This window comes from Carex rostrata, chromosome 9 (genome assembly GCF_964058835.1).
Source record: "Carex rostrata chromosome 9, lpCarRost1.2, whole genome shotgun sequence".
In the NCBI taxonomy this organism is placed as follows: Eukaryota; Viridiplantae; Streptophyta; class Magnoliopsida; order Poales; family Cyperaceae; genus Carex; species Carex rostrata.
The window spans coordinates 7,749,081-7,761,950 of NC_135926.1; the positions used below are offsets into that span (position 1 = coordinate 7,749,081).

Genomic DNA, 12,870 nt, shown 5'->3' on the forward strand with positions numbered 1-12,870 from the left:
TCGGTCTGCAGGTCCAATATCTGTACGGATTGAATGATATTTATTTTATTTTAATTTAATGGGTGGTAAGAAAAAAAATTTCGGTTTTAGGTATTATCCCCGTCCGCACCACCCCAATAATTCAGTTTCCAAGTAAGATTCCCTTCCACGCCACACCAACCCAATATATAATATATAATATTAATAAAAAAGATCGTTGACGGTGACTCATGATCTAGCCTCGCAAATTGCATAGTTGTGTATTTAAGCTTTGGGAGGGCATTTTTTTTAGAAGCAAGGTACCCCTCCACATCCCTTAACTAGTAATGGCCAAAATATTCTTCTATGTTATCCTTGTACAACTATACTTTTTCTTGCAAAACTCGAAAGCACAAGCACAATTCAGTCTCAACAAAGGATCTTCTCTGAAAGTAGAGCGCCATGATCAACCCTTCCTTGTCTCAGAAGACCAAACCTTTTATTGTGGGTTCTACTCGGTCGGTAAAAATGCTTTCACCTTTTCTATTTGGTTTGCCACCAATTCAATTAATAAAACTGTAGTTTGGACCGCAAACCGTGACTCACCAGTTAATGGCTATGGGTCTAAAGTATCGTTTCAACGTGACGGTAATTTGGTTATAAGAGATGTTAATGGATCTGTGGTGTGGTCCACCTCCACGAACTCCTTAGACGCATCAACCATCTCACTCCTCAACACCGGCAATCTTGTAATAAATAATACAAGAGGTAACACTGTGTGGCAAAGTTTTGGTTCGCCCACAGATACACTGTTACCATACCAACCTCTTACAAAAGGAAAGAAGGTCATTTCGGCAATGGCGAAAGGTGAAGTCAGTTCAGGCTATTATAGCCTCTATTTTGATAATGATAATGTGTTGAAGCTTATATATGATGGGCCAGTGATCTCTAGCATATATTGGCCGAATCCTGGTAATAATCCCTTTCAAAATGGCCGAACAACCTATAATAGCAGTAAGCTAGCGGTACTAGATGAAACAGGAGTATTTATTTCTAGTGATGGTTTTACTGTATCGGCTAGTGACTTAGGAGAATCTAGTATGAGACGATTAACACTAGATTCTGATGGCAATCTAAGAATGTATAGTTTAAACAAGTCTCATGGGAGTTGGGACGCATCATGGGAGGCTTTACCCAAGCCATGTGATATCCATGGTTTGTGTGGTCAGAACGGGATATGCCAATACTCGCCATCGCAAGGTATAACATGTTCATGTTTACCTGGTTATGAGATGAATAACCGGAACAACTGGAATGAAGGGTGTAAACCTAAGTTTACTTATAGTTGCAATGCAACAAAGTCTCATTTTGTAGAGTTTCCACAAGTTGACTTTTATGGATTTGATATATCATCTAGCCAGCAAATTTCATTTGATGATTGCGTAAAACTATGCTTACAGAATTGCACCTGCACAGGTTTTGGCTATCGATTAACAGGCACAGGCGCCTGTTATCCGAAAAATGTACTTTTTAATGGATATAACTCGACCAATTTTCCGGGACACTTCTACCTTAGAGTTCCAATAGATTCAAATGATTTGATTTTCAAATCTCATGGCAATTTAGATTGTTCTAAAGTTACACCTCATAATGTGGTAGGGTCACCAAGCATGTTTGGAACAAGTCGAAATAATACAAAATGGTTATATATATTCATATTTGTTGCGGTTTTTGGTGCATTGGAGACTATTCTTTTGGTGATTGGATGGTGGTACCTTTTGAGAGATCGAGAAGTGCCCAAGTCGATGGAAGAAGGTTATAAGATGATATTAAGCCAATTTAGGCAATTTACATATAGAGAACTGAAGGAGGCGACGGGAAACTTCAAAGAAGAGATTGGAAGAGGTTCTTCTGGGGTTGTCTATCGGGGAGTTTTGGATGATAGGAGAGTCGTAGCGGTAAAAAAGTTAAATGATGTAATACAAGAGGAAGAAGAGTTTTGGGCCGAGGTGGATGTGATTGGTCGTATCAATCACATAAATTTGGTTCGAATGTTCGGCCTCTGCTCTGAACGAAAAAATCGACTTCTCATTACTGGTAAACGGAGTTGTGCTACTAGAGATCATTACTGGTAAACGAATATCGGCTTGGGTAACAGATGATGGAGAAGGTCGAATGAGGAGTATTGCTGAGGAAGTGAGACGTGTTTTGGGAGGTGGGGATGAATCAGTGATAGCGAGTATAGTGGATGTTGGATTGCAGGACCAGTTCAACAAGGAACAACTGGTTATCATGCTAAGTGTAGCTACATCTTGTCTTGAAGAAGAGAGAAATAAGAGACCGACTATGGATGAAGTTGTCAAGAATCTCATAGCATTTGATGAGACGGATGACTCCCGCTAAATTCTGAATTGTAAAAGAAGTGACAACTTATGTAATTTACTATTTATTATTATTGCAATTACATTGTAAAGTAGAGTTTGATAAGGAAATAAAAAGGTGCACCGTGCATGCATGTGTGCTTCTACAAGTGGAAGTTTGTTTTCATCTTTAGTTCTCATTACAATTAACTTGTAGCACTAGCTTAGTCCTCATGCATGATTGATGCATCCTGAGTAGTTATATATATATAGTTTTGACACCTAGCTAGTGGGTTGCACCAAACTAAGAATCTCGTTTGGTGGGTTAAATAAAAAATGCAGAGCAAAATTAACGTACGTAAACTTTTTTCTTATTTCTTTTCCTAGACTTACGAGGCAATGAAAAATTGAAAATGATACTGTTTGTGTACGTCGATAAGATAGCTTTTATCTAAATAGTTGGTGTATTGGAATTCGCAAGCATTACATGATCTGTAAGAGTTGTAGTGATTCTATATATATAAAAATAAAATATGAAGGTTTCGTGTATTGACAGGAATCAAATATCGATCTAACGATGATCGATCGATACGCAGATACAAACAAGCTTTAATAAGATTTCTGCTCACTTACGAAATTGTTCTGAGAATACGTACTCTCCACAATCCATGTATTTTCTTAAAACCTACTTTGGAGGTGGGAGGACTGGAAAAAATAATTTAAAATAAAATATTCTTTTACCACATCAACAATTTAACAATCATTTATATATCAATTACCATCACTATTGATGCAATCTTTTATAATTTAACAAATTGCAAAATTATTTGCTTAGAAATTATTTGAAAGTATCACATAAGGTTTTCTTATCAATTCAGAAAAAAAAGATAGCATAGTTGGCTTGGAAAAAGTTCTATGATTATCGGTTATCCAAAAGTCAAGAGTTCAATCTCCCTCATGACTTCGTAGGTTGAAAGGTTTTCAATTTTTTTGTCTTATCAATTATAAATTATTGAAATGTTTCGAGATGTGTGTATAGAAAAATTCTTCAAAAGAGTTTCTTTGAGATTTATTTTCGAAAAAAATTCGACGACTAAATTCGAAAAAGTAGAGATTTTAGAATTACTGTTCACTCATGCATAATTGCAGCAGATTTATTTCCCCGTCTCAATATATAGCGATTGGTCAAACCTCATGTTCCAGAATCCAGACCCTGGCTTCACGTTACAAAGTAGACCGGCAGTCAAGATAGTATGCTGATAAATATTTGGTTGCATAATTCCCACAATCAGATAATAATTAAGCTCTCCAGTGCCCAATCAAACATCCAGTCTTTAAAAGATATACTTAATTAGGACTATATTTTGGTGAGGTTAATTCTGATCATCTCATTTTTACATATCAGAAGTGTTTCTCACTAATGTAATGGGTTTGGTTTTTGCCTATGGATATTGTACCATGCAAAAAAAAGACTATATTTTATTTAGCAATTTAATTACCATCTATTCTTTTGTTTTTAAAATTGTAATGTTAATAAAAAAATTGTGTTAATATCTTAGCCCTGCGAGAATGTTATATATTCACTTTCTTCCAAAACCTTAGTATAATTTATTGAGTAGAAGTAGCATCTTTTTAACTTCACAAAGTTTTTGAATCCAAACCGTTCAAACCTATCTACTTCACTAGCAATGCGAATCGCTCAACGTGATATCTATATTAAAATCATTGTTTTAGATGGTCTAGAAGAATTTGAAAAAAATGACTTTGTACATATCTAAAATAATAATAAAAAGTTTCGGAAAAAATGTAAAATTTTGTCTTTAAGCACATATTAGTATGGAGAACATGTTGAGTGCTTGAGATCGATTGTTGGATTTTGAAATCGCAAAAATTGTCTCGTTATAGCTTAGATTGAAATTATAACATTATGATATGAGTTGGACTGTTATTATTCAAGTAATTAATGTAAAATGTTGTTATTTTAATTAAAACTTACTTTATGTTTGTATGCTATCTTATATTTTCTATTTGTATTTTTTTAATTATAACTCACTGTTACCTATTTTTTTTTTTTTAATGAAGGTTGCCATGCATACCCACAAATTTGTTTGTTTGGAAAAAAAATAAATCAGATTTGATAATATTCGTCTTATGATTTGATCACTGTTGAAGTTTTATGACTCCACTATAGCGAATTAGATTGACTATTTAGACAAAATCTATTTTTTCAGATTTAGCAATGTCATGTCATTGTTGTTCGAAAACACATGCTGAATATATATTAGTCTATAATTGTTTGTAATAAAAAAAAAACATTTGAACATAAATTTACCTCATTCTAATGTAGACTGAGATGAAATATCTCGTTAAATTGGAAATTAGCAAAAACTACAAGAAATCATTGTTAAAGAACCTTTTCGGATATCCTAAAATATAGCAGCACCTTTTTGAGGCACTATTATTAGTTTTTTTATTAATTTCTATTTTTTTTGCAAGGACAATGTGGGATTGTGGGAACCAACTGATTCAATTTGAGCTCCTTCTAACTACGGCAACTTATATATATATATATATTTTTTTTTTGAGAAAAAACCCGTAGGTATTTTATAGTTATTGTGATAGCCGGTATATTTGGTGTTATAACATTCTTTTCTTACTGGAGGGCATATTCTGAGATTTTTGAGGTTTGGAAGACCTTTAGAGGAAGAAGAGATCTCTCATGTTGCCATGTTGCAAGAAGTCAAATTCCATTGGCTGATTATCTGGCAAAGAAAGGGAGAGTAGAGAGATGGGACCATCTGGGGTTTACTTATCCTTTATTCCCAACCTAGACTGGTCACAATTGTAAGGGGGGTTGTTTTATTTTTCAAAACAAATTGCCTTCATGGCATGTAACTGAAATGAGACCCCCTGTAATCTGTTTTGTGCAATACAAGCCTACGGGCAATTATCCATAAAAAAAAACAAATTCTTTTCTTTAAGCATATAGTGTCTCAGTCAAATAATCCAGTCCAAATTTTATTAAGCACCAGAATACATTGGGTACTAGCATAATGTGACTAAACAAGATTGTAAAAAGACTGATTTATTATTCTTTTATTATAATGTTTGAGGAACAATTGCGATCCTAAGCTATTATACAGTGAAACATGAATATGTGTATTATATACTTGTCTTAATATTAAATTTAATGCTTCAAGGTAAAGAAAAGAACTTTACAAACTTAAAACTTATTGTTAAATGGTTGTCCTGCTGATCCATTTATGATTATGTTTCTTGGATTTTGTATGAGAATGGTTAACTGTTATACATTAAAAATGCATCATCTTATATAAGAATTGTTTTTTATTCTCTTATAATATGTTTCCGTTGCAACGCACGAGCACGATACTAGACGATACTAGTATATGTTTGCCTATTACAAAGACCTAATTAACATTTATGTTTTCAATCAAATGTTTCATTTTATATAACTCAATTAAATATTGCTTGCTGTTGTGATTTAATTTTGTTAAATATTCAAAGAGGCATCTCAAATAAACAGAAACATTTATGTCTCTAGGAACTAAACTTTTTCAACGGTGGTCTCATGGAAACAATATGTCTAACAATAAAATAATATAAACTGAATTAATAAAATATTTCCAAGGATATTGTGCTCCAGCATTTTCATGAGCCTCACTAGAAAATAATATAAACTGAATTAACAAAATATTTCCAAGGGCATCGTGCTCCAGCATTTCCATGAGTCTCACTAGAAAATAATATAAACTGAATTAACAAAATATTTCCAAGGGCATCGTGCTCCAGCATTTCCATGAGCCTCACTATAAAATAATATAAACAGATTTCCCAAAACATTTCCAAGGGTAGTCTCATGGAAATAACCTATTTTATTTCCATACGCTGGGGGTGAGGTATTTCCATGGACTCTCAATAAAATATACTATTTTTCTGTTTTGCGGGTCATGGGTCATGCAAAAGTATTTTCAATGGTGGATAAGAAACATTTTCAATGGCAGACATGGGGGATTTCCATGTGCTATCATTTCCATAGGCCTGCCGTTGGAAATTGTTAAATGTGTCAGCAAATTCGATTTTATTTCCAAGGGCCCTTCCTCCCCTTGGAAATAACATATGATGCCCATGGAAAAAGCAGAAATTCTAATTGTCGTTGTAAAAAACGTTCATTTAGGCCGATTAGTCGTTGGTGATGATTAAACCGTCTTGAATTTTTTCGACTAATCGACCGAGTATTCCAAATTATGGCCGATTATTTCTGATTATTTCCGATTAATTGCTTGGCGGTAGCTTGTCCGTCCGACAACCGCATACTGTTATTTACAACAATGATTTACACTACAGCGAGCCTACGACCATTATACCAAAAACAAATCTTTTTTTAAACGGATATGGCTGAGTTTATTTCTGTGCTTCACTAGTGGAAAAACAGGAATCAGGATCGGTTATATACACATATCAGTATCGGAATCCAACCGATCCTGATGAAGGCGATACTGATACTATCAGGATCGGTTTTATATTTTTCAAGAACCGATCCAAATAGAAACTATTAGGATCGGTTTTTTAATAAAACCGATCTTAATAGTTGTTATCTAGATCAGTTTTTGACTAAGAACCGATCCCGATACGTACTATCAAGATCGATTTTTATATAAGAACCGATCTTGATAGTATTTTCGAATTTTTTTTTTAAATTACATAACAACCGATCCTGATACGTACTATCAAGATCGGTTTTATATTAAAACCGATCTTGATTGTATTTCAGATCATAATTCCAAAAAAATCATAATTCCAAAAAAAAAAAAAAAAAATTTAGGATCGGTTTTTATTTAAAAACCGATCCTAAAAGTTTTTTTTTTTTTTTTAATTATGATCTGATAAAAAAAAAAAACTTTTAGGATCGGTTTTTATTTAAAAACCGATCCTAAAAGTTTTTTTTTTTTTTTTAGAATTAGGATCGGTTATTTTAAACAACCGATCCTAATAGTAGTAATCTGGATCGGTTGTTTAAAATAACCGATCCTGATGTTTTATTGAAGCTAAAAAAAATATTTTTATTTATTTGACCAGCTTCCATATATATTTTGCTGGCCAGCATCCTAAATTTTTTTTTGTTGCACAGTAAGAAGCAATAATCAATTAAATATCATATACACATTCTAAATTAATTATCATACACATCTTAAACTATTACAAAAAATTCATGTACTTCATAAAAAGTTTTGTGAAGCATTACATGTTATAACAAGAAATTTAAATCAAAAAAAAATTAATTAACAAACATACAATTGACTAATTGGGCTATTTCTTCAATTAACACACATTTATACAATATACACATTTATGCAATTAATGTAAAGCACAACAATAAAAAAATCAATAATTACCTCTTTTGCAATCACATCACTTGAGATTAAAAAAAACCCTAAAAACAAAAACAAAGGTAACAATTAGATGGAAAAATATTTTCCAATAAAAAATACAAAAAAATGTGTTTTAAAAGTATAATAATGAGAAAATTAGATAAAGCTAATACCATGATAGTTGATCGGCCGGATGATTAAGTAACTTGAGAGAGATGTCCTCAAAACTGTAAAATAATATACAAACACCATTAATTAATTTTTGAAACAATAAAAAAAATTAAAAACTGGCACAATTGAGCCGGAGGTGCAAAAGGCTCGGATTTGAGAGGAAGAGACGGAGAGAAAGAGAGAGAGAGACACGGAGGAGACGGAGAGACGGAGACAGAGAGAGAGAGACAGAGTACTGAGGATTTGAGAGGGAGATACGGAGACAGAGACGCTAAATTGAAAATGAGAGGCGCGGAATAAAAATAAGAAGAACCCTAGCTAAGCTGGTTATATAGGAAGTTATCATTAGGATCGGTTGTTTATAAAGAACCGATCCTAATAGTATCAGGATCGGTTTTTATAAAAAAACCGATCCTGATACAATTTTTTTTTCAAAATTGGTTTTGCAAAAAAAAAAAAAAAAAAAATCAGGGTCGGTTTTTTATAAAAAACCGATCCTAATACTATCAGGATCGGTTTTTTTATAAAAAACTGACCCTGATTTTTTTTTTTTTTTTTTTTTTTTTTGCAGAACCAATTTTGAAAATAAAAATTGTATCAGGATCGGTTTTATTGCTAAAAACCGATCCTGATAGTATCTGGATCGGTTTTTAGCAATAAAACCGATCCTGATAGTATCTGGATCGGTTTTTAGCAATAAAACCGATCCTGATAGTATCTGGATCGGTTTTTAGCAATAAAACCGATCCAGATAGTATTTTTCTTTTATTTGGAAAATCTTTTCATATGGTTATGTTTAAATAAATATAAAAAATTACATATTAGAAATATAAGTTAATTATTTAATAGAAATTTTATTTAATTTTCAAATTCTACTTAAATAATATTAAACAGCAGATAGGTACTATTTGACATTGAAATTTTTACTGTTCATGCAATAAATTACTGGGATTTTTTATATTTCTGAATTTCCTACTTTTCATTTAAGAAATTATGATATTGTGCTATCTTTTTGGTATAACAGGTTTATACACAAGTCGATTCTGGTACCAAGACAGTAGCAGACATATTTCATAAATTCAAGTCAAAGCAATTAATCTTAGGCAAGATTCTATGTATTGTATACTCAGTTATGTAATCTTTTTGTATACGGATCATGTAACTTACAGATTTATTTTTAAGGTCAAGCAAGGTTTTCAACATAATTATATGGTTTATGTTCCTAAGTTTTTTACTCTCTTTTCAAAATAATTATTCTCAAAAATACTAACTGAACTATTTTATCTTTACGAAAGCACAGCTTCTGATGAGACCTTTGGGAGCAACTGACAGTATATATTATGCTCTGTGTGTATATATTATGCTGTGTGTGTACATATTTTTAATCAATTGGATTCCCATTTGTGATTCTAAAATTATGAAAAATTGCTAAATAACTTTTAATATTTATGCTTTAAATATGTAATAAATTTATATTGCAAAACTCTAACAAATACATGAAATATTATATATTTTTTTTCTAACATGAATTAAGAGCGCATTGAGTGTGTCTGTTGATATTATAATTAATTTGAATAATATTGGAAGAAATCAAACAATTATGATGATAATTTGAAACATAAAACAACCCTTTTATTCATCAGAAAACAAGACCGGTGCAACATACACTTTATTTTAGAGCTAAATAGCTCTGAACCGAAAAGCAAGCACCAAACCCGAGAAAAACAAAACGCAAAATAAACAAAACAAGATAAGGAAAACGACCATACAACTGCGCATGCAATTCACAGACACATAAACACCGTGTTGAAAGAGCAGCACCATATTTGTATTTTGTGTGGTTGCCTGACTTCCATTCTAGACCATTTCTGGTTTCCCTATTGCACGATAGAATACGTGGATAAAAAGCTCCAGTATACGTCTAGTACCATCTACGCTTAGATCTGTGCCAGATAGAATGCCTTGTGCACGATAGAATGCCTTTTTAGCAATAAAACCGATCCAGATAGTTTTTTTCTTTTATTTGGAAATTTTTTTCATATGGTTATGTTTAAATAAATATAAAAATTACATATTAGAAATATAAGTTAATTATTTAATAGAAATTTTATTTAATTTTCAAATTCTACTTAAATAATATTAAACAGCAGATAGGTACTATTTGACATTGATATTTCATTAATGTAATTTTGATGAAAATTAATGTAATTTATATTATTAAAATTTATGTGATAATATAATTAATTATTTGACATTGATATTTCATTTTGAAGTCATTTTGACTATTGAATTTTTTATACAATCATGCATGATGCATCAATGACTTGTGCCATATAATAATATACATAGGACTTGAACCCTTGTTGTGTGGGGTTGTGAAGGAACGAATACGAACATTAGCATTTGGTCGATCGGAACCGTTAAAATGAAAGAATGTCATATTAATTTCACCATTATAAAATTTGATACAATTCGGGATTCATTTACTAGTTCATCAAAGCAAAACAATATAGAAACATCGCACGGCCGTAAATAGTTTACGTTGGATCTTAATATTATTTAAGTAGAATTTGAAAATTAAATAAAATTTCTATTAAATAATTAACTTATATTTCTAATATGTAATTTTTTATATTTATTTAAACATAACCATATGAAAAGATTTTCCAAATAAAAGAAAAAAAACTATCTGGATCAGTTTTATTGCTACAAACCGATCCAGATACTATCAGGATCGGTTTTATTGCTAAAAACCGATCCTGATACAATTTTTTTTTTCAAAATTGGTTCTGCAAAAAAAAAAAAAAAAAAAAAAAAAAAATCAGGGTCGGTTTTTTATAAAAAACCGACCCTGATTTATTTATTTTATTTTATTTTTTTTTTTTTTGCAGAACCGATTTTGAAAAAAAAAATTGTATCAGGATCGGTTTTTTTATAAAACCGATCCTGATAGTATCAGGATCAATTGTTATAAACAACCGATCCTAATAGTTAAACTATTAGCATCGGTTGTTTAGAACAACTGATCCTGATAGTATGATAGTATCAGGATCGGTTTTATAAAAAACCGATCTTGATAGTTCACAAATTAGGATCGGTTGACTAAAAAACCCGATCTAACTAGTTTTTAGGATCGGTTTTGTTCAGAAAACCGATCCAGATAGGTATTAGTATCGGTTGTTTCATATAACCGATCCAGATAGGCCGATCCTGATTCATGTTTTTCCACTAGTGCTTAGTCCTGACTAAATATCGGACTATATCGCATTGAAATTAATTTTGATAATTAATTATTCACTGTATTATTGTTAGTGAAACTATGTGCATACACAGATGTACGGTTGCAGAAGATCGCGGAGCTGCCAGTCAAATTCGCTATTTCTTCGTTTGATAAAATGTTGACAAGCAAATTCACATGATGGGATGAAGAGATGTACATATTGAAAATGGGTGGCTTGAGTTTGCTAAATTGTTAATTTGTTAGGATTGCATGCAGATTAGGCAACTAGAGATGAAGACAAACAAGTTATTTTCAACAAGTTCTAAATTATTTTTTTCCTTCTTTTAGATAGATAATTGATCTGTGGAATAGACCTCTAATGTGGTCTTTCTTGATGTCGTTGTCTTTCATTGTATGCTTGGTAGTAGTCATTGTCATGCATTATGTTAATGCTTTTTTCCTATTACGTAAACATGACATTAGCTCTCTTCTATCTATCAGACACCAATTAGTTTTTTTTTTTAATTAATTAATTTATTTATGAATTTGACAATACTATGATCGAATTCCATCTTTCTTTATCCTTTGTGCGCCTTCTCTAAATGAGATTTTCTTTTCCTCGGGCTTTATTTCTTTGCTTAAACTTTTTGCCAAGGCTATTTTGATCAACTTTGACGTTCATAAATTAATTGTATAATTTTTAAGGAGGGAGGAGAATGGTTTGGCCTATAAAAAACGTTCGTTTAGGCCGATTAGTCGTTGGCAATGATCAAAACATTATGAATTTTTTCGACTAATTAATCGACTGAGTATTTCTGATTAAGGCCGATTATATCCGATTATTCTCGATTAATCGCTTGGTGGTACCTTGTCTGTCCGACAACCGCATATTGTTATCTACAATACTAATATACACTACAGCGAGCCTACGACCATTATACCAAAGAAAAAAAATCTTTGTTTAGACGGATATGGCTAAGTTTATTTCGGTGCTTAGTCTTGACTAAAATATTGGATTATATATATTGTATTGAAATTTATTTTGATAGTCAAAGAACTCTTTCAGAAATCAGTGGCTAAACATATATGGCTAAGTTTATTTTGGTGCTTAGTCTTGACTAAAATATTGGACTATATCGTATTGAAATTAATTTTGATTGTCAAAGAACTCTTTTAGAAATTAGCGGGCTAGCGGGGTAAAGAAAAGAATATTTAAAAAAAAAAAAAAACTTAATGTATTTTCCATTAATTCCCCTTTCTTCCTGTCACATTGTTACGACTTCACATCCAGTCCAATACCTGATAAGGGAATCTTTTACAATTACTAGATCTGGATCGTTCTTTTTAACTTGGCACGAATCTCAAAGTCTAGTAATAGTGCCCCTTATCTAGAGGATGCGGCCTCTTTTACTGGAGGTCTTATCTAGGGGATGCGGCTCCCCCTTTTTTTTTTTCAAATGAGGGTTTTTAATTGTTTGAGATTTTGTTATTTGTTATATTTTAATTGTTTTGGTTTTTATTATGTTTTATTTGTTTTGGTTTTTAAAAATAACAACAAAGTGGGATTTATTTTATTTTTAAATGTTGTTTTGTTGGAAAAAAAATGAAGCAATCATAAATAGAAGAATATCATGCTAATGTTATCATGATTACAATAAAAGTACGTCTAACTAACATGAAATAAATAATATTCTTGAAAATGCCTCGTGAAAAAAAAATCCAATACAACTAAAAATGTATTTACCTCATCAAATAATAAAAACCCAAACAA

At 31.5% G+C, this 12,870-nt stretch overlaps 1 protein-coding gene across 1 annotated transcript; it reads left to right on the forward strand.

Annotated features, from left to right (window-relative positions):
• The first annotated feature begins 275 nt into the window (after positions 1–275).
• LOC144559244 (putative receptor protein kinase ZmPK1) lies at positions 276–2,572 on the forward strand. Its single transcript, XM_078308251.1, has one exon. It carries the CDS (start codon positions 306–308, stop codon positions 2,091–2,093), a length of 1,788 nt encoding a protein of 595 aa, XP_078164377.1. The 5' UTR covers positions 276–305; the 3' UTR covers positions 2,094–2,572.
• Positions 2,573–12,870: the final 10,298 nt, after the last annotated feature.

What these genes read in the sequence shown, in the direction of transcription:
- LOC144559244 (XM_078308251.1), top strand. Translation starts at nt 306, where the DNA reads ATGGCCAAAATATTCTTCTATGTTATCCTTGTACAACTATACTTTTTC.